The sequence below is a fragment of the Rattus norvegicus genome, chromosome 1, assembly GCF_021556685.1.
Source record: "Rattus norvegicus strain SHRSP/BbbUtx chromosome 1, alternate assembly SHRSP_T2T, whole genome shotgun sequence".
In the NCBI taxonomy this organism is placed as follows: domain Eukaryota; kingdom Metazoa; phylum Chordata; class Mammalia; order Rodentia; family Muridae; genus Rattus; species Rattus norvegicus.
This window is the reverse complement of record NC_141534.1, coordinates 268399826-268422306: the sequence shown is the minus strand read 5'-3', so window position 1 is coordinate 268422306 and position 22481 is coordinate 268399826. Positions and strand designations below refer to the sequence as shown.

At 47.2% G+C, this 22481-nt stretch overlaps 1 protein-coding gene across 50 annotated transcripts in view; it reads right to left on the bottom strand.

Annotated features, from left to right (window-relative positions):
• Positions 1-3889: 3889 nt before the first annotated feature.
• Positions 3890-22481, bottom strand: part of Tcf7l2 (transcription factor 7 like 2) — a 192996-nt gene continuing 174404 nt past the window's right edge. For 4 of the 50 annotated variants that reach the window (XM_087588633.1, XM_087588635.1, XM_087588701.1 and 1 more), the window contains 8 exons: positions 19225-19350; positions 18472-18631; positions 17961-18068; positions 13616-13664; positions 12996-13046; positions 11540-11612; positions 10792-10864; positions 3890-6060 (listed from right to left, as the gene is read on the bottom strand). In XM_087588633.1, coding sequence (XP_087444759.1) covers positions 10822-10864; positions 11540-11612; positions 12996-13046; positions 13616-13664; positions 17961-18068; positions 18472-18631; positions 19225-19350 — 610 coding nt within the window. In that variant the 3' untranslated portion in view covers positions 3890-6060; positions 10792-10821. 50 annotated transcript variants of the gene reach the window in all.

Genomic DNA, 22481 nt, shown 5'->3' with positions numbered 1-22481 from the left:
CTGATGGCTGCTATCTTTTTTTTTTTAAAGAACCCTTTCCCCTAATCCCCTGAGACAGGATCTCTCACTGAACCTAAAACTCACCATTTTAGCTGGGGTGTGTCTGGCCATCGAGCTCCCAAGCTTCACCTATTTCTGCTCCTCAGTGCTGGGGTTAGAGGTGGGCTCAGCCATGCCCAGGTTTTGATGTGGGTCTGTTGTGTTCAGACCCAGGTCTTCATGAGCATGGAGCTGTCTCCCCAGCTCTAGCATAATTAATTAGAAAGCTGCAGGAGCAAACATGGCATGAAGTGTACCAACCGTGTGAGCAAAAGGAATCCAGAGGGCTAGAGTGCCAACAAACCATTTTGGGGAAATCCTAGTATGAAAGCCAATAAAATGTCCATCAATAATCCTTATTCTATTAACTACATTCCCTACGTGTGGATCTCACACTCTATATAATCGTTTTTCTTACCGTAACTACAGCGATTCCTGTCATTCAGACTCCACTTTTGCACGACTCCACTCTCACCACAGTAAGGAAGACTTTAGATAATGCAGCGAGCACATGTGACAAAAGAGTCAACCTTCCATTTTATTCTGTCTCCCTTTTAAAATGCTAACCTTGGTGCATTACACTGATCTCCCGACCTTCGATGGCTTACAAACCATAATGTGGAAAACAATATATGATGTGAATAGATAATACTAAAAAATATACCGTGATACATACTTAATTTTCTTTCAGCCTTTCTAAGAATTACATGGCTCAATCCAATCAACCGTCATCAACCTCGTTCCCCCCACCCCCACCCCACCCCTTCTTCTTCTTCACTCAGAAACCAAGAATAAGAAAACGTGATTATAAGAAAAAGCTCTTGTGGACACACTGGTAAGGGACTTATCTCTGGTGGGTCCAGCAAAATCCTCTCTCCAGTGTGTGGCTCCAGTGTGCCCAGCTGCCGGTGACTTAGCTGTCTCCACCTTTATCACAAGCCACCTCCTGTGGTGTTTAGCGCTCAGGCTCTGGTTTCCACACGGGTCCTTCAGGGAAACCCACCAAGCCTAGGTCTCACTTTCTACATGGATGAAGTGAACACAAGAGTAACCACTCTGGAGATTAAATGAGGAATGCAGGTAGATTTTAGCCCACCCGCTTACATCACCTATGTGTAAAACAGAGGATGCAAGGTTTATGCTGTAAGAGAGGAAGAAAGACGCAGGCAGGTTGACTTAACTCATGCTTGTGCCATTGCCAAGAGCCATCCCAGTGCAGATAAGTGTCTATGAAATAGTCACTGGAGGCATGAATGAATGAATGAATGATCCCATCACCTACAGCTCATGCAGAGCACACTCACGAGAGGCCAGCTCTGAAAAGCCCACGCTGGATCTCACCAGTGCCGCCTGCCAGTCACGTACCAACTTGGGTCCAGTCTCTATGACTATTCCGGGCCTGGTGATGCTCGCTTAGCCTTTGAATTGGGAGATGAAGAGGTAGCCTCAGCTGAGAATGCTCCGGAGAACCCAGTCTCCACCCAGGTCCCCGGTGATTCCCAGCTCTGGTCTGCAGCTCTTGCCTCAGCTGTCACCTGCAAGAGTCTTTCAGGCTACCCGAGTGTCTGTCCAAGGGGGTTACTTAAAAAACTCATTTTATGCTGTAAAAAGCACACCAGCCAGGGACGTGCCCTTCCAAGGAGTGGATGTTAGTTACTCTTGCAGGGCCACTAAGTTCCAGGTAGAGTGAGCGAGAGTGTTCCTTCTGACGGCCCCACACAGAGGGTCTGGGAAGCTCCCCTAATACAGTTCACACACTGCCGGGCGAATAAGCAAGTATAGGTGACCCCAAATTAGAATTTAACAAAAGATCTGCCTCAAGGTGTCTAATGAAAGGAAAGGCACTGGCCTTCTCCCTGATGTCTGTAAGGGGCACACTACCCTAAAGTCCAGCATGTCACTACAACACCCTTGGCACTGTGGGGATACACACAGAGAAAGCATTGCTCAGTCCCATCATGCTCCGCACACAAACACCGTTCAAGCTGGACAATGCCTTTTTTCTTTCCTTTAACAGAGACAGATGGGTACCTATTAGGTGCCCAGGACTGACCCTTGTCCACAACGTTAAACATGAAAGCCAAGCTCCTGTCCTGTTGGAGGACTCGGAAAAAAAAAAGGTTTTCAGCTGGAGTGACTTTGGCCCCCAAGAGGATATTTGGGGGTATCTGGAGATAGTTTTGGTTGTCAGGAGGTAGAGTACAGAGTGAGTGCATCTATAGGGTGGGAGCAAGGAATGATGATAAACTTCTGCACAGGACAGGTCCTTGACTCCAGAATGTCAGCAGTGCCAAGTACAGTAAATGCTGTGCCCTTGAGTCTCCAGTCGAGACAACGCACCCTGTGGCAGTGGTTGGGGAGCTACAGTGAGTGGACTGGGGGGCTCCAAGAGCACAGAAAAAAAAAAAACTCTATCATCGTAGGTTCTGACCATGGGTGAGTGCTCTCTGAAGGGAGACCAGAGGCTTGAGGGGGAGCTGCCAGCAAGAACAGCAATGCTTTGGGGGAACTTCATTCTCTTCAAAGCTGTGTTTCCTGAGATCAATCAGGCAAGTGAGGCTGAGGTAGGCTAAGGCAGAGGCAAGGAAGGCTTGTCTTATTCTATCCACCAGAGAGGGCCCATCTCTAGTGTGTAAAAGTCTAACTTGATATTGAGAACATGGCTTGAAGCCAGGTCTCCACGGAAGTTCCTTCAATTCCCCCATCTACCAACCACAGTCTTGGACAAGATTCATTGTATTTCTCAATCCATTGTTACAAATAAGGCAGAAGGCAGCAGGAGCGCCTTCCTTCAATGGTGGTGGGATTAATAGGAAAATGCCCCAGGACCACTTGGCACACAGCCACCAGTAGCACAGTGCTCTTATCTGTTCTCAAAGCTCGGTCTGGGCCCAATTCTGTGGACAGAATACAGTAGGGAAGAGTGATCAGAAATATCTTTACAGAGAACAAAACACATCGAAACCAAAATGCAGGAAGTACATAGACCTACAGATAGCCCAAGCAAGGCAGAGTTCCTAAAAGTTTCTGACCCAATATCATAGTGATCTTAGTGACAGTCACACAAAGGGCTTCCACCCTCAGAAGGCACATCTGTCCTAGACACGTGAGCAATAAAAATTCCATCCAATGGACAGGGAGGAGAAACACCCACTGACCACAGGAAGCTCTTCACTGCAACCCTCCTCACCGATTGGGGTAAATGAAGTCATCCCAGGAGACAACCCATACCACAGGTCTCCAGAACAACAAGACCCTTCTAACGCAGAGCTCTGAATCACCCGCTCTCCATGCACAGCCGGGTGAATAGGATGCCTGCTTTCTGAAAACCTGCTTGCTCAACGATTGCTAGATAAGTGAGAACCCTACATTCTTGTCTTCCTCCCTCAGGTAGTGTCTAAAAACCAGTCAGGACAGACTCACACTCACCGTCCTGAAATGGTTCCCACTCAGTTCCTTAAGTCCACTCTGGGTGAACCAAATCACACTTTCTTTTGAATCGAACTCTGTCTCACACTGCGCAACAAGGGGTGTGAATGAACGATGGCCAAGCAGGCAGCATTTGTTCTGTTACTGTGAGACAGTGGAAGACACACTTTGAGGTCCCCTGGTACACAGGACACTTCACTGCAAATGAGACATGACATAAACCAGGTGCAGTTTCGAATGTTCATGAATAGTGGAGGGAGTGAGGAAGGTGTGAAGACCGTTTACGGCATCCGGTCACCACCCACCACCACATGCTACCTACACCACCTCAAGCCCTAACGTGGGAGGGCATTCCTCCAGAGAAAGTCCAGTATCCAAAAGAAGACACCCCACCTCAAATCACAGAAGAAAGTGACCAGCCTTTCTGCACATACTAAGTTGCTTTTATTAATCCAGAACGGCATGCTACAGATACTGTACAGCATGGACATTTATTCATTACAAAATGGCTTCCAAACCATCCAAAAATGAACTTGGAATAAGCATCAAACAGAACGGTAACACCACAACTGTTAGGAAACATTCAAAGTATTCACAAAAAAAAATTGTTATAGTTAGCATTTTAATAAACCAGAGAAAACCGGAGACAGTTTTACAATCGCTTCATGTCAACTACGATGGCACTGAAAAGACAGGTCTCGGCTTTATACAGCATTTTACAACATCGGCATGCCTAGGTTCTCTTGTTTTTAAAGTTCGCTACCTACTCGTATGTCATACTTGTACACAGAAGCGGCAGCTGGGTTTTTTTTTTTTTACTTTTTTTCTTTTTCATTTTAAGAGTAATCTAATATACAGAATTTTTGGCCCTTAAGGGTTTAGACCTCTTCATTTAAAATGCTTTCTGGACAGTCTGCTACCAAACACATTTTGTTATAGGTGACATTAAAACTACATACAAATCTATCTATGTAACATCACAGCAAAACATGGCGAACAGAAAGTACGGCATCAAAAAGGAGGGAGAAAGCTAAAGTCACTGAGAATTTTGGCACATAAAAAGTTTTGCACACGGTCAGTCCATGTTCTAAGAGCACAGGGTAATTGACTAGGAGGTCCAAGGGGAAACGGGGTGGTTCCCACGGCTGCTCTGCTCGACCCTCTCGCTAATGTTCAAGTCTTGTTTTACGTAATGGCTTTTAAAGCAACTTTTGTTAATGCTACTGATCCTTAATGCAGCTATCAATGTCCATTTGGTGGCATCTGGGTTTTATACAGAAACAAACAAACAAACGAAAAGTCAAGAAAAGGAAACAAAAAAATATATACACAATTTATATATAAACTTAAAAACCTTGTACAAATGAGTTGTTGTATATAAGATGCTTATGTTGGGGGGGTTGACTTTATACAGTTTCAAAAAAAAAAAGGGAAACAATATTTAAAATTGGACGGACGGACAGGTACGGACAAGCAACCTCTAAAGTAATAAATACTACTGGTCCAACAGTGTTGATTCCATTCATGTTGAGTAGCGTCCCCTCCCCCCAAAAAGAACAACACCATGGAACAAGGTATATTAACACATTTTAACCCTTTGTTTCTGTACATTTAAACAATAACAAGTAACATCACAATAAAAGTTGTTTCACATGGGAGGAAAAAAGAAAGAAAGAAACGGCACTGCATTCATCGTGCCCTCGCGGTTTAAATACCAAGATGGAAATGATTGGTTCGCAAGCTCGTATTTAATACAAATAATACAGAACCAACTCCTTCTGGAGGGTGCTTCAAAGTTGCTTCTCTCTCTTTTCTTTTTCTTTTTGTTCCTTAAATCAGTCTTTTAAAACTAAGCTATCCGAACTACATAACAGTTATGTATATATATATTTATATATTTTTTAAACGCTACAAAGACTTTAAACAGCTGTTGATAAAAATTTTGGTAGAATCATGAGGTTTCTCTCATCTACATATTTAAAAGGAGAAATTGAAATAAGAATGGGTCAAATATTGACCAATGAACTCCATAAACATTAACTCATGTAGCCACAGTGGCACAAAATTAAAGAACAAGAAAAAAGGCTTTCCAAGCGGGGGAAGGGCGAACCAAGAACCAGAAGGAAACACTTCAATCAAGCAGGGGCACGGAAGACGAGGAGGCGAAGCTATTCTAAAGACTTGGTCACCAGAGACAGAGGCTGGGGTTGCGTCCCAGCCAGCGAGTTGTGGGAATGTAAGGAAGAAGTTGATGGTTGTGCGAGCGATGAGGAAGGGACCATGGACGGCTGCAAAGTGGCAGGTGGCAGGTCCAGGGCCCCGTTGGGACAGAGGGCAGAGGCCTTGCCGTGGGCAGCTTCAGCCAGCAGGAGCGCGGGTGGTGGAGGCATCATGGACAGGTGGGCCAGAGGATCAGGCTTCAGGGACAGCGAGAGCGGCTGTGTCTGCTCAGTCTGTGACTTGGCGTCTTGGGGAGGGGAGCCTAGCAGATGCGGTGAGGGGGGAGGTGAGTCTAGTAAGCTTCCATCTGAAGAGGGTGGGCTGAGGCAGCTGCCTTCACCTTGTATGTAGCGAACGCACTTTTTTTTTCTCCTAGAAACAGGGGGAGAGAGTTATCTGTGAATAAAGGGCAAAGACGCCAAGGGAGAGAGTTATCTAATGCTCGCAGCAAGTTCATGTCACCTAAGGGATGACCCCCCTGCAAGTCATGGCTCGAGGCCATAGAGCAATTAAAAGCAGTGACTTCAGCAGGCCACGAGGCTCCCAAGTCCACTTCTGAGAAGGAGGTGCCTAGCCACGCCCTCCCTCGTCTCATAGGACACGCCCAGAGGCCCCACTGAGCATGTTGATGGAAATGACCTGTAGAGGGTGGTACACATTCACCTGGGAAGTGGGTTTGCCTATGTGACTCACATAGTTTATCTCCCTTTAGGCTTGGATTATCTTCCTTTTCCCATCACATTTTGCTTGCCTTCCCAATGATCCCACCCCACCCCCCAGTCCCCGATGATGCCTCAGTGAATTTAAAAGAAAAAAAGAGCTCCTTCCCCAGTGGCCTCTTATCAATATGAAACCCTCAGAATGCTGACTGTTGAGCCCATATAGCTGAAGGCAGCGCTAGCAAGAGGCTTAAAGGTTTAAACACACCACCACTGTGAGGCTGCTCTCGCCCAGAGAAGCTTTGGGCCTTGTCTGTTAAGAACCACACCAAATCGAGAGGTCAGAATCAGGTGAGAGGGGAGGGGGTTGGGGGTGGGGGAGAACAAAACCGAACCAAAACAAACTAAAAAAACAAAACCAACGGAAAAAAGAAAAAATAATAATAATTAGAACCACCAGAAAAAAAAGGTAGAAGAAGGCAAACAAAGGTGGGGGAGGGGGGAGAATAAGAAAAACAGAAAATGATTCAAAAGTACAAGAATAACTGGTTGACATGGCCTGCAGGTTGTGGATAAAATTAAGATTCAAAGTTGTTTAAAAATATTTTTTTTGGTTTTGTATTTTCCCCCCTTAAAGATCCAGGGCTTCCTTTCCCCCACCCCCTTGGTGAGAAGGTTGCAAGGAATGAAGGGGGGGGGTACGCGGGGCAAGGTCTTGTCCTTGTCAACTTGCTGAGGCCAGGGGTGGAGGGAACAGCACAAGTCAGTCACAGAGAAGTGACAGGAGGGCCCTTGGGATCAGGGTCTGAACCAGAACAACCAAGTCTGCCCTATGCCAACACCATAGCCTCATCTTCCCACAAGCCATTTGTGTGGGAAGTGGGAGTGAGAATCTCAGAGCCTTTCTCATTTATCATCAAAGGATAAGGTCGGGGGAAAAGAGCTCAAGAAATCAGGCATGGGACTTTTAAACCTTCCCCTCTCACTTCTATCCCTGGCTGATGGGAACCTACTTAGTAGGAAAGGTGACCCCGGGGGACTGACCCACCGATGTTGTGAGAGCAATGTAGATTTGGAAACATCCCAAATCTCTTCAGCATAGCTGTCAGAACCACAGTGGGTGCTGCTCCATCCAGAACCTAGCCTACGAGCACAGGCCAGCTATTTGTCACTGAAGAACTTTCAAGGTGCCTCCTGCTTGAAGGAAAGCCCCATGGGACAGTGTCTCTGGCATTTGCAAGGATGGGGCTTCTGGTCTAGCCTCAGAGCATGGGGTGGGGCAGGAACATAGACTCTATAGAGTGTCGGGAGGGTAGGAAAAGAGGGGAGGGTGGGAAAGAACATGTTCAGTCCTCCTGACCTCCAAAAGCTATGGGACAAGTGGCCTTGGATCTGGATCTGTTTAGACCAGAAAGAACTCAGGGGGAGCAAGGACGGCCTTTCGCACCCTGTCTGATGGGTTTCCTTTCCCTCCTTGGGATAGACTAGCACAGACTAAGGCTTCTGTTCCCATCCCGGAAGTGAAACAAACAGTTAAACCTCTCCATTTTAAACCACCTTAGCCTGCAGATCAAAACATGCTCACAAACTAGGATCTCCATGCATTTTCAAAATGGGGAGAAGAAAAGAAGGCGGAGGGCAGGGAGGGCATGAGCAAAACCAGGAAAGCAAGGGGGCAACAGGAGAGAGGAGAGGAGGGTGGGGTTAGGGCAGCGTGAAGCAGCCCTCCAGGCTCTGTCAGGGCGACAGTGCGGGGCGAGAAGATGGGGAAGCAGCTTGGTGGGCTCAAAACAGTCTGGTTAAAATGTCCTCCCTCGAACTCCAAACAAAAGTAGGCCCTAAGAATCTTGATTGGCTAGGAGCATTGCTGAGGCCTTCCTCATGCTTCCCACCCCCCTTTCCAGATCACGAGGCTGTGTGGGGTGTAGTTTGAACACAGGACAGGAAGACTATGATGATGGACCAATGCTACCCCAAATAGGGTGGGCTGAGGCAAAAGGTAGCTGGAACACAAACATCTGGATGGGCCAGAAAATACCTCCATCTCCAAGTACTTGTGTGTGTGTGTGTGTGTGTGTGTGTGTGTGTGTGTGTGTGTGTTGATTTTTGTCATTTGCTGTCCTACTGATTTTAGCATCCAGCTCAGTGTGGCAGTGGCACATGTGTAAAGAAAGAAACGGGGGATGGGTACCTCCTTGTTCAAGCTCCGTACTATGAACCCCTCCCCCCCCCGTTTTAGAAGATGGAGTTTCATAAGCTCTCAGGTCTAGCTTCTCCTGTATACATTGTGTGTGTGTGTGTGTGGGGGGGGTGTACTGGTCCTATTTCGGAAGCTTCTCCTCAAGAAGAAATAAGCTTGCAAATACATTACAGCATTAAAAAAAAAAGTCCAAAACGGAAGAAAAATGGCAGGTAGAACTTTGTAGGGCCAGAGGATGGCTGTCGAGTGTCAGGGGCCTGCTGGACTCCACACCCTCTGTCCAGGGACACCTCAGCCTCTCTGACAACAGAGATGCAGTTGGCCCCCAACGTGTGTTTTAGAAGCTGCTGAGGAATGAAGAGACACAGCTTCAATCCAGCCAAAGCAAAATACAAACCCGACTGAAAAACTGCTATTGTTGTCGATAAAAGTATCAAGAACCTTCTGGTTGGAAGAAGATAGCCCACCATGGATCTAAGTAGACAGGCTGTATCTGAGGATGGAGGAGGGATGTTGGAGTGGGTGGGCTATCCTTCTTAATGTTAGGAATAACTCCCGAAGAAAAGGCCAAGTCTGAGTTTGCAGTAACCAATCTGAAACCAAAAAGGTTCATAAACAACCATTTATGAATAAATTATGAGGGCTGACACCGCTACCAGCCTCCCTGTGGGGCACAGAGTGGAGGAGGGGGGCAATGGTGTCAACTGCGGATTTGCTATGTCAGGGTGCTACATTGTAACGTGTTAACCAACTTATCACCTACGGAAGGTATGTAGGTGTCTCATCTCCCGCTCATCCTAATTTGATACCTAGCATTCTTATACAACCATTTCATGAAGTCCCTGGGGCTGCTCTGAAGATCTGTCATCTCCGAGTGCTATCTGCTCACAGGAAGTTGTTCTCCCACTGGGTGCCTGTCTGAGGCCCAATTCCCTTACTCCCTCGGGGCCATCTGTGTAACTTCTGTCAGTGATGACTCTCTGGTGCGCTCTCCCCTGGGGTCTGTGTGGTCAGCAATCTCTCATACTGGCACCAAAGAAGGGGACTCAGAGACACAGCAGACTCGTGGGCATGCACGTGATGGGATGAACATCTGATCTAACGTCTAGACACGGAGGACGGCAGGGGGGTGGGGAAGAGGGACACGTGACGCAAGGAGGCACTACGAACAGGGATGTGTGTTTGGGGTATTGAGATACCTACCATCATAATATTCCAAATTCAAAGACTGCTTGTATCAGAACAAAGAAACAACAAATTTAACCGAAGGTGGTCATTAAAAGAAAAGGAAAGGGTTTGGGTACTAGAGAGCATCCCTCCACCGAGAAGGAAGTGCCTACACCTTCTCTGCCAGTACCCTGGGCTGGAAAACCTGCAGGCAGATCAAGGGGCTCAATCTGGACTCTTCTGGACTGGTCTGATGCCTGTGGGGACCCACACTAAGCTTGCACATAGTCTTGCAGGAACACTTGACTGTTTTGCTCTGCAGACCTGGCAACACCACAGTATCTGACTGCCGTCGCTGCTCACAGACTGTTAGCTGGTGCACGCCATTCAATGCCACGCTACTTTCTCAGCACTGTAAAACAATGTCAGCTAACAAGCTCCTCCACACAGTTAAGTGGGCTCTAAGCGCAAAACAGCTTCTTTTTTTCCACTGTTGTTACTTTGTTTCTGCTTTTTCCATTGTTGTTACTTTGTTGTTTTTGATTTTTTTTTTTTTAAAAGCAGCCTGCCCCAGTGCACTTATCCCAGCATCTTTTTTTAAAAGAGTGCATGGGAATGCTCACTGCCAAGTTCAACTTCTGACTCTTTTGCACCTGGGGTGGGATGGGGTGGGGTGGGGGTGGGGGTGGGGTGGGGGTGGGGTGGGGGTGGAGCATGGAGAGGGAGATGACACAGTGGCTTTCTGCTCAGTATGCAGGACAGCCAGTCATTCACTGGGCCAGCCAGTTTCAGGATGCTGGCTTTCAGAAGAAAAGCCTCAGTACCTGTCTTCACGTGTTAAGGTCATGGTAGTCAGCCCTTGCCACCAGGGACATGTTCTTTACAAGAACAGGGAGGAAAGAGGAAGGAAGGACACGATATGAAATTAGCAAGAAAAATCTGAAGAATGAGAGTTTATTAGTTATTGATGCCGGTAGGGGAAGTAGATGTGAACGGGGGCAAAATAAATCGACCCGCTAAGGCAGCAGAAGGATAGAAGGCTCTGATTGCTCCCAAGGCCTCAGAATGGTCATGTACCTGCAGGGTTTGCACCATAAAGTCTGTCGGTCAAGCCCGAACAGTGCCCGACACTTCTTTGGAGTATTTGCATCTGTTAGCATAAGGTAAACACAAAAAAAAATACAACACAATGGTGGGTCGTGTTTAATTGGATGTGAGACCTCCACTAATTGTCTTCTGCATCATCTCGGCTCTACTTGACAATCGTCCCTCATCAAGGGTTTGAAAGGAAGGGGCTTCTATGAGCCAAACCAAAAAAAAAAAAACAAAAAACAAAAAACAAAAAAAAACAACAAAAAACAAAAAATAATAATAAATCAAATAAAACAATAAAACACACACGCACACACATACACACAAAGGAAAACAACCAGAAACCAAAAACAATGAAAAATAAACAAAAGGAGAGAGAGAGAGAGAGAAGAGGGGGTGTGGAGGTGATGTCATTGGCTTCTACCTAGGCCAGGATGACCACATCCTGAGCTATCACAAGGCAGGGGGTTGGCAGGCAACATTCCCTGGTCGAGGGCACGCTGGAGTCTGAGTCTCGGCCCTGAGGAGGCACACACTGTTTTACAGTGGCATTCTGGCTAGCGGCAGCTGGCAGACAAGCACATCCCTCGTGGAGCCCACACACTGGCAGGGTCCCCGCTCCCTGGTATTTCCTATGATCCACACATAAAGCTACAAAGCAACAGGCCAGAGGGGGAAGGAACGGAAGAGACAGCTGCAGACCAGCACAGCGAATCTGGGAGACTATACACACCTGCAGGGGCCGCACCAGTTATTCTGTTGATCAAGGCCAAAGCGCGCTCGGCATTTCTTAGGAGCGCTCAGGTCTGAATGAGTTCAAGAAAGGAGCGAGCAGAAGAGGAGGAGGAGGAGGAGGAGGAGGAGGAGGAGGAGGAGGAGGAGGAGGAGGAGGAGGAGGAGGAGGAGGAGGCAGGGAGAGAGAGGAGAGAGGAGAGAGGGGGAAGGCCAAGAGAAGGGGAAGGGAGGGGGGGAGAGAGATACAAACAAGAAAAAATAAAAATAAAAAAGGGAATAAATCAATGACCGGGTTACTAATAGCAAAATATCGACTTTCTTTTCTTTTTTTCTTTTTCTTTTAAACGTTCTTTAATTAAAAAGAAAAGTAAAAAAATAATAAATCACACTTATTAAACTTGTGCAATTAGCTGTTGCAAATAAAGCTGCAGTATCCCTTATCAAGGACTGTCAGATCCGGTTCCAGCCGCCCAAGGGACGGTAATAGCCAAGAACTTGCTCTTTCAATTATTAGTTTTTTTTCCTCTTTTTATTTATTTAATTTTTTTTTTAGTTCTGCTTTTTTTCCTCTTAATTTTCTTTTTCTCAAAGAAGAAAAATGAAGCGGAGGGAAGGTTAAATTCATAACATGCTTTTTCTTCTGAGTACCACAGTTTTGAAAAGAAACAAACAAACAAAAAAACTACAAATAAACACAGAACGAAATGAAGCAAAACAGAAAGAAAGAAAGAAAGAAAGAAAAAGGTTGTGGGTATTGGGATAGTGCAGCTTTTGGGATGTCTTTTTTTTTTAAAATCTATTTTCATTAATATTAAGAGAGAGGAGAGGGTAAACAGGCCATGAGCTGTTAAATGTTAGGAGCTTCTAGCAGGCTTGGAAGCAGGCATGGTCAGTAAACTGCTAGCAGATTTGCAGATGATAAAAGCCAAAAAGCAAAAGGAAGAACAAACAAACAAAAACAAATAAATAAAAAGCAAAGAAAAAAAGAATCATACTGTGATTGCATGCTGGCATGAGAAAACTTAGTGGGGCAACAGAAAAAAAATGCCATTAGATTAAGGAGGTTTATTACTGAGTTCGTTCTTTTTTTTTTTTTTTTTTTTTTTTTTTTTGTTCTTTACCAGTCTCTTTTAAAGAAATACTGCATATTCAATTTGCACAGTTACTTCAGCTCTAAACCACTGTTTAATGCTGCATAAACAACTGTTACGGGAAAAATAGATAAAATGAGACAGAAGTTTAAAGTAAAAATAAATAAATAAATAAATAAATAAAACCAACAAAAGCAACTGGAAAAAAAATCTACTGAAACGTAATGCAACCGTGTAGATGATCGTTTTAAAGGATGTTCAAATGTCATATGTGTTTAATGTTAATAAGACTATAAATGGCAAGAAAAATGAAAAAAAAAACAGTTTATCAAACTATTTTAAGGACTCAAAGGACATTAGCACCTGTGATCGGAGGAAGCGAAAGGCAAGGATTTAGGAAACATTCGCTGTGTTCTGAAAAAAAAGAACAAATTACACAAAGTCTTCAAAAGTTTTTTGTTTGTTTGTAAAAGCCTGGTCTTCTCCAAGGGACCTTGATTGCCTATGCAGTATTTCTAGATTCTTCCTACTGAATGACAAACCTCCTTAATTTAAAATGGGTGCGATTTACCACTGTAAAGGCATGCATTGAAACATCCAGGAACAGCCCAGTTAAAACCCAACACTCACACACGCCCCTCCTGGCCCCCTAGCCTCCTCATCCCTTCTCAGACACACAGGAGAAGCAGGCTGTCTAAAGCCCGGCGGAGGCGTGCCTGACACTGGCCCTCTAGTCACAGGCTTGGCAGTTATTTAAAAACACATTCCGCTAGGATTACAACGGGCTTTTCAAGCAACAATAGATGCTACTCGCTTTAAAAGGGCAGTCGTGAAGCAATTAATTAAAACGCATAAACAAAAAAGGCTCCCTAAGATGGGTTCCCCACAATGTCCTGGCCTTGGATTTCTCCTGCCTCCCCCAGACGGAAGCCTGATATAAGAGTGGTCCTCCAACCTCCACCACCCTGACTCTTCTCACTCACCATTGGTCTCCCCCGGCTGCTTGTCTCTTTTTCTCTTCTTCTTCTTTCCCTGGATGGACAGACGAAATGCAAGAGATTAGGCCAAGAAACAGACAAGGAGGCTCGAGAGCTCTGGGCTCACACGGGGGGAGGGGCAGAAGAGGGGACCCCTGCTCCTTCTCTCCCAAGTCTGTCTACTCTAACCCTAGGTGGGGGAAGCTGGGCAGATGGGGGTGGGGACGCACATTTCTTGGGAGAAAAAGGGACCCAGCAGGTAGATATGGAAAGACCTCATGGCCTTCATCCATCTTCAACCTGACCCAGAGGATCTGATTCCATAAAGGGAAAGAGAAGGAGGCAAGGAAGAAGGTTCAGGGAGGAACAGAGAGCCGCAGCAGGAAGCAGAATGAGTATCCTTTCAAGGGCATAGAGAAATCTGGAAGCCTTTTACCTGCCCCATCTGTCCCACAGTCTCTCACTAGGAAGGGCAAAGTGCCCCTGACACAGTGGTTTCTCTTTGAAATGGGGTGTGATCCTTCTTTTTAACAACAATAAAAAATAGGGTACCGAGTGGGGATGGGGAACAGGGATGGGGGAGGGGAGGGCGGTGGCAGGGTTTTCAGAAGACAACCAATAGGTAAGTTCAAAACCACAGGGCGGACATTGCGTAAGCAAAGGGAAGTGATCCCTCATTCTCTTATGTCCGATATATATTCCTCTAATTATACTCCAACAAGCACATCAATCCACAAATGCATGTATTATGCCCATCGCTTGGAACATCACAGCTTAGCCCAGCCTGCTTTAAACACACACCAGTGGCCTACAGCTGCGCAAAGACATCTACCATGGAGCCTGCCTCATTACAAAGCGTTGAGTGGCTTGTGCCGCGGACCGCAAACTTTCTTAAATGTGGAAGGCGGAATGGTTTGTAGGGATGTGCTTCCACACCACCATGAGGCTGAAGAGTTGTAAGTCCATCCATGGCAAATGAGGGAGCATCTGTATAACCCACGCTGCCATGCTGGGAGAATGGCTAGCTCCTGGCAAATGTTAAGATTATGGAATATTTTAAGTCTAGCTTCTTATGGTAACAGCCACTCCTAACAGTAACAGTGACCAGCGTTTGTCAAGTACATAGAAGGAGCCAGGCATGACCCAAGTGGCAACAGCTCTACACAACATGCGTGTCGTCATCGCTCCAATGGCACAGAAAAGGAAACAGGTACAGAGAAGGCTAGGGAACGTTCCTGAGATGCCACAGCTAAGGCGAGGGGGAGGCAGTGGTCTCAAAGCATTGCCCTCAGCTGTGGGCCGTGCCTTCTCCTAAGAACTGTCTGTGGCTCTCCACAGAAGCCGTTCTTTGATAACTCAAGGATGAAGAGACTGCCTTAAGTCATTACCTGACCATTAGCCTGACCCCATCAAGTGAATGAACAAGGATCTGGGGCATACCGGCCCCAATGCAGGGCAGCAGGGAGGCTCTCCAGCCCATATGAGGCAACTGCAGCCTTACAGACCTGTATGATTGAGAATATCTAAATGTTGCCACCTTGGCTGAAAGGTTTTCCAGGGACAGTGACATCATCACCAAAGAGAGAAGGACCAGGATGCATCTGTAACAACCGCGTCAGGCTTGGGTGAGTCCAAGTATTCAGAGAGGGCTTCACGGCCATCTGAGTGTATGTGGCCCTGTGTGCAGCTATACACCAGATCCTTTGTGTTTCTTGTCAAGCAAAGGGAAAACAATGGGAGGAAAGGCCACACAGCTACCTCAGAGTGGACAGCCAGGCTTGACAACAGCTGACATAGGAGCCAGGAAAAAGACTCAAGAGAAATGGTATAGCTGGAGGGTGTCTGTATCATTCCCAGACACACTCCAGGGCCATCTCAGGGTCCCCCTTCAGAATTCTCTGCTGTGCCCTGACTCCTGGAGTGAGGACATGGCCATGGTTGAGCAAAGCACTGTGCAGACTATCAACTCCAAGTAGACAGGGATGGGGTTTTAATGGGACGAGGACACGAGTATGTAAGAGGAGGCTACTTCCTCTTTAAATATAACGAAAGAAAGAGAAAGGGTAAGAGATGGATGAGAGAAAGAAAAGAAACGGGCATATGCAGCCATCAAGACAGGAAGGAAGAAGGAGTGCTCTACTGCGAAGCTGGGTCAACTAGTTGTTACTATGGTACCCAGCTAGCTTCTCCTTAGAAGGACAGGCCAAGTCTGGGCAGCCAGAGTGGGTTTCGCTCCAGTGCGCTTTCCTAAGGTGGTGACAGAAAGGCGCCAACCCCCACTTGGCTGGAAAGCCAAGAAGGGCTGACTCAGGATAGGTTTCCCAGAAGGACCTCCTGGGCTTCACCGTAGCCTCTGCTGTCTGCGGAACCTCCATAGTCAAGTTGGTGAAAGAGGAATGTCAACTGGTTCTCACCACAACCAAACTCTCAGAGGCTGCAGCTGTGAGATTCTTCACCCCACCGCATTCCCCGGAGCATGGGAGGAGGGAGCAAACACGAATTCCTACACGTGTGTGACGAGATCAAGTTCCTGCAGTCCCACATCCGAATCACCTCTAAACCATCCATCCCACCACCTCTGTGGCTCCTATTGTCTAGCTATCTCCCAGTGCAGCGGTGAGGGGAAGTTAGGGCAAGTGCCACAGAAACCTTCTGAAACATCTAGAAAGCACATCAAGAGGGCCTTGGACAGTCAAGTCCCTGCAAGTCCAACGTGGATGCTTCTGGCATTGCCACCAAGTCTGCCTGTTTCTTTGGGAGAGTTCATGCTGCACAAGCCCAGGGAGTGCCATCTACCCAGCCCCTAGTGTGAATAGCACATGGTTCACAAACTGGGCACTTTTTATGTGAAGGCCCTCTGAAGACAGGGAAGCCTAGGATGCCTTGGGATGTGGTAGCCATAGAGAAGCTGAATCCTGCTCTGAGATACCCATACCATGATTCGAGGGTTGGTCCGTAATAAGCCAAAGCTAGAGTTGACCTCCAAAAACGATTAGAAGTCAGAACGACAGCTGATACAGCTGCACGTGTACAGGAAGCTGTCTGCGGCTGAGGCTACAACCTGCGATGAAATGTGGGGGGGGGGGGCACAGTCCATGGGAAGGTTCTATTGCTCATCTCTTCCCTTCAATCCCAGAAGAAAGCCGTTCTAGCAGTGCACACACAAAAATAAGCACAAAGCTCCCGCATCGCTAACAGCTCATGATGCTGATCTGCTAATGCCAGGGGCTGCTCTCTCAGGAGCAGAAGTGCTGTCCAGGAATAGAGACCTAGAGGATCATGGGTAGGAGGCATGACAACAAAGCCCAGCCCAGTCTCCTGTCTACATGGAGAGCCAGCCCCTGCTTTGCAGGTGCGAGGAAAAGAGTGAAGGGAGCTGAAAGAGTTAGCCCTTCCACAGATGAGGCCAATGGGATGGAGTCCATCCTCCTTCCCCACGACACCAACAGGCAAACATTCTCCCGGCTCTGTCACCTTCCAGAGAGGGAAGAGGAGGGGAGCCTGTGCTGACTGCAAGCCAGGTTTGATTTAACATCAGAGTGGACGGGAAGAGACATTTTTTGAAACCAACTATGATGCAAAAAAGAGACAAAGTGAGAGGTGATTTCTGCCCAGGCCTCAACTCAGACCTGCTGGGCAAAATGCAGGATCAGGAATGTTTGGTGAGGAGTAACAGAGGGCTCCAGAGAAGAGCACAGTTGTTGTACGACGTCGACGCAAGAAGTGAAAACAACAGACGTGTTAAGATGATGCCTAAGAGTCAAGACAGAAGATCAAGCAACAGAGGCCAAAAGCACGTGACACATGTGTCATGAGATACACACTCTTTTCTACCTCCGTGGAGCCCAGAGTCCTTTCACCTTCCCTACCAAAAGATGACTTCTGCTGGCTGCTTTTAGGGATATTCCCATCATGCCTTTCTCAGGATGAAATAGGCTCCCAACTCCTAGGATAGCCTGGCGGTAGATGTGTGTTTGGTTTTCCTCCCCATGGTTGCAGACCCTACTGAAGACCTGTGAGGAGGGAGTGAGGAGTAAAACAGCTCCTGCGAGTAGTGTGGTCTTTATGAAGGAGGACCACTGATGGCACTAATGGCTTAATCTGGACTCTAAGTCCTTTAGGATACACTCCAGAGCTCCACTTTTTCTAAGGGGTAGGCAAAGAGGTACAGACACCCCAAATCAGTCTCTGCCAAGCTCCTCAAATAGGGGTCAGGGACAGGTTCCAGTAGTGAACAGAATGGATGATCTCAAGGCCTGGTTCAAGCAGGCAGTAAGCCATCCTCTGGGTCCTTGCAGACACACAGTATTATCCACAAAGACTGAGTTCTCCAAAAAAGCAGTCCACGTACATAGTTATCCCGTGCAGACCAGCCAGGGTACAGCTGCATGTGAAGCTGTCGTTCCTTCCGGGCTAGCTCGTAGTACTTTGCCTGTTCTTCCCTGGACAGGGCGTGCCACTGCGGGGAACATGGAACAGGAAAAAGAAAGACACAGAAACGTCACAATCTACACTGTGGCGATAAATGAGACTCGATGCTTTGGGGGCGGGGGCGGGGGGGGGCACAAGTCCATCCAGACATGGTGCAATGTGCGGATACAGACAGCTTGCTGGGTCCTCGCACTAGCAGAGGTCCTCAAAGAAAGCATGTCTGTCCTCTATGCCCTCCCGTCCGTTGCTGTATTGGTGACAGGAAAGGTTAGGGATGTGGCTATCCCAAATGCCGTTCCAAGGGCTTGACAAACGGAAACCACACCAGGATTCAAAGTGGCAGGGTTGGGCAGAAATGCTCTAGGGAAGGAGGTGGACGGGAACCCCTGACGTAATGCTTCTGGGCCATTCTCTATGGTGGGACCACCTACCCTGCGCCCGAGGATCTGGTTGATGGCTGCACTCTCTTTCAATGTGCACTCAGCCACCACCTTCGCTCTCATCTCCTTCATATACAACATGAATGCATTAAGGGGCTTCTTTATGTGGGGCTTTTTCTTCTCTTCTTCCTTCTTGGAGTCCTGATGCTTTCTGTTCAGAGGCAAAAGGAGATGGGCACATACCATCCAATGAACAACCACGGAGTCAACCTCCCCCAAAGCAGAGCCCACGCTCCTTCCTCCTTCCTCCCCAGGCCTGGCATCAGTTTCAAATAAAAAGTTCATTTTCACTTTCAGACCCCCCCCACCCCACCCCCAAGACCAGGCACTAATAGTTGGAAGAGGAAGCAGGGCTTCGGAGACATTCTGAAATCACTTCCTCTCGAGTCCCAAACAGGCGCTTTCTCAGCGTGGTGGACCCAACTTCGTGGGGGGTTCCTGTCCTACTCACAGAGCCAAGCTCCCAGTGTCCTATTCTGGGGTTAGCAAAGAGTGACTGCCACCCCCACTCCATTTGAGCACGCACCATGGAGATCTCTGTGTGAGGCAGCAGTGTGACAATTAGAGAGACCCGCTAGAGACCTTCCCTCCTTTATTGGGAAGACAGAGGCCCATATGGACCAGATACACACTAGGATCAAAACAGGAGATGCTGGCCAGAAAGCCACCAAGCAGCAGCCGCCATGGTAGCTTATCATCACAAAGGCCACACCGACCTTGAAACAACAACGTGGTGACACTCACGAGCTATGGAGTGAGCCGACGTCACTCTGTGAGGACTCCTGCTTGACTGTCGGTGTGACAATGGCCGGGTGGGGGATTCCGGTCGTGTGCAGAGTGTGATGGGGAGGGACCATGTGGGGAGGGAACCTAGAAGACAGAAAGCTGTGTAAATCGTCAGAATCAAAATGAATGAATGAGGAGGGATGTGTACACACAATTTAAAAAAAAAATAAAAGCGCAGTAATGTTCACATGAAAGCAACCCAAGACATATGAAACCTGTCAGCATTAATTAGTGATAAATTAAACATAATGATTCTCATAATGTCATTAAAGCCAATCCTCCCCTCCATTATTGCTACTGACACGAGACATTACGATTTTTAACATCTTTAGCAAAAGACGAATTCAACTGATGTACTTGGGTAGAAAAGTAGGTATGGACTACCAGCGGGAATCGCACATCCATTTGGTTTTTGAAGCATAATCTGCAGTATCTAAGAGGGTGATGTGCTGAGTCCTGATCAGCTCTAGAAGAACAGGTGACATCTTTCGTTGTATATTGACAGCTAAATAAAATAGTAATGGGGTTGAAGTGTGCATGCATGTCTTGATGATGCTCTGAATGCCTCATTGGGTCTCACTCTGGTGACAGAGTGCAATCCAATTTTTATTTTTCTCCTTTATTGCTGGACCCACCATTTGAGAGCAGAATGAGAGGGTGAAGCAGAGAGAGAAATATTCTGCTAGGGAGTCCTGTGCGACTCTCATCTTAAATTGTGGATATTTTGAATATGTGTGTATTCATTCCTTAGAAAAATGGAGTGTGAGCGCACACACACACACACACACACACACACACACACACACACACACACACTCAAAAGCACTGAATTCTGATTCACATGCCCTTTCTCCAATAAGTAAAATTCTTACTCTTGCCTAATAGGTTATCAGGGCATCATTCAAAAGCCTTATAAATAATAAAAGTTGTAATCCTAGGCAAAACAGTCAGGAGTGAGAAGCTCCTCTAACAGCACTTACTTCTGGGAAGGTTCCCCAGAACACACTTCAGTCCTTGAACAGACATTTCCCAACACACAGTTTTGCCAGGACACAAAAGCTACTCTTAAGCTCCACTGTTACATCTGCAGACTATCAGCTACCCAGGACAGATGGCTGCCAAATGTCATGAAATGAAGTTTGGTTTCTATGGTAGGAAGAGAGCTTCTCAACTAGAGTAGCACACAGTGCATACAAAAACAGGGCAAAGCGGGAGAAGGACAGATTGCTGATGTGAGGTAAAGCGAAGCTGGGTTGAAGCAATGGCTACTTTTCTAATAAGGCCAAACCAGAAGAGGACAACCACCACCCAGGGACCAGCATGGACCCGCATCCTGCTCTTGAGAAAGTCAGTGCTGGGAGAGGGGTCTCAGGAAAGCTTCATCCCTTCGCCACAGTGAGTATTTCACAGGGCTCTGGTTTTTGTTTACAAAGTTCCTCTGTAAGTGGATCATAGAAACAAATAATGTAAAACTGTTCCTTTGAAAAGGTATTTCAAAAAACTTGAAGAATGAAAAGGCTCAGTGTATCTTAACAGAGACAAATATACCCACAGCGAACGCTGATCTTCCCAGGGTCCCTAGAGCCGCTGTAGACACCTGCCTCGGAAACTCCACCCTCTAGTCACCTTTGCAAACTTAAGGCAGAACTGGAGTTTGGAAACAATTATACCATTTAATAGGAATCAGAGAGATTGGGGCAAAGAGAGAGAGAGAGAGAGAGAGAGAGAGAGAGAGAGAGAGAGAGAGAGAGACAGACAGAGAGACAGAGAGACAGAGACAGAGAGACAGAGACAGAGACAGAGAGACAGAGACAGAGAGACAGAGACAGAGACAGAGAGACAGGCAGAGAGAGAGAGAGAGAGAGAGAGAGAGAGAACCAACACCCCTGCCCCTAAAAACTGAGAAAGGGAGAAGCAAGCCCTTGAGCTCTGAAGCCACATCAGTTCCTCCTACTGCTCCCAGGCCACAGAGCAAAAGCCAGTTAAGAAGACAAGTTCTTGGAAACCCTTGAGTGAAGGGCAGGCAGAGAGGGGCTTACTTCGAAGGTCTCCAATACATATGTCCTTTTCCCGCAGTATGAGACTACATGTACACACACATGAGGGAGAGAAGGACAGAAACCTAGTGTGGGACCCTGTGATCTCCGTGTACATGCAAACACGAGGCAGGCAACAAGATCAGGGACACTTTGGGGTTGGCACAGATCTGGGTGCCACCATGAGGAGTGCACCTTGACCTCCACACACGCTGGCACACGTGAAAAAGACACAACAGCTGAGAGACTGTGTACACATCTTCACACAAGACGCGTGCACCTTCACCCACGAACCCCCTTTCTGCAGACAGCTGCCTCATGAAACACCCTCAAAAAAAATTCCAAGCAGCTCATTACATACCCCCGTCTGCTTTTATGGCTGGAAGCCAGAATATAATGATGACCCTTAACTTGTTAAGGACAACTAATTTTTGTTTCTGGCTGTCTCAGGGGCCTCTCTCGAGCTCACTCTCACTTTGCCTCACTGTTGACACGTTTCTGCGAGCGGCACGTCATCTGCCGGCCTTGATTTTATGCACAGGCTGTGGGATGCATTTTCCCGTGCAGCCGTCCTGCTTTGAGTCGCGCACGGGTCGTCATTATTCTCTCGTCTCCCCCCCACCCCCTCTCGCACTTGTAACATTTCATCTCTTCCTGCCTTATTTTTTGTGAGCCACGGTGCACCTACATTATGGTTTATACATGATCTCGCTCCCTTTGAAGCCGGCGGATTTCAGGGCCTGCTCTCGTCAGGAGAAGAGCCTTGCCCAATTTAGCAGGCTGAGGGCCCCGAGCTCCAACATCTCAATCTAAAGGGGGTCACAGGGTGGCACAAGTGAGTGTCAGCAAGAGCTGTTTAATTGCCAATCTAGGCTTCTCCATGGTGTTTAAAGTATAATGATCCATCACTTAATTCTGAGAAGTCCTGGCCCTGCTGCTGAATAGAATAATATCAAAGGGTGTTCTGGAACAGGGCAAGCTGCCTGCATTTGCTATAACTGCCATACGTATAATAGACCTATACTTCTGTCGCCCCATTACCGCAATAATGTATTTAATTTGCTGTATATGCTTTCTAACTAGCTACCTTTCGTTTGGCCTACCTGGGGAATCGGCCACCTCCCCCCACCCCACCCCGTACTGCCAGCCCCTAACCTTTCTCCCCGCCACCCCCTCTTT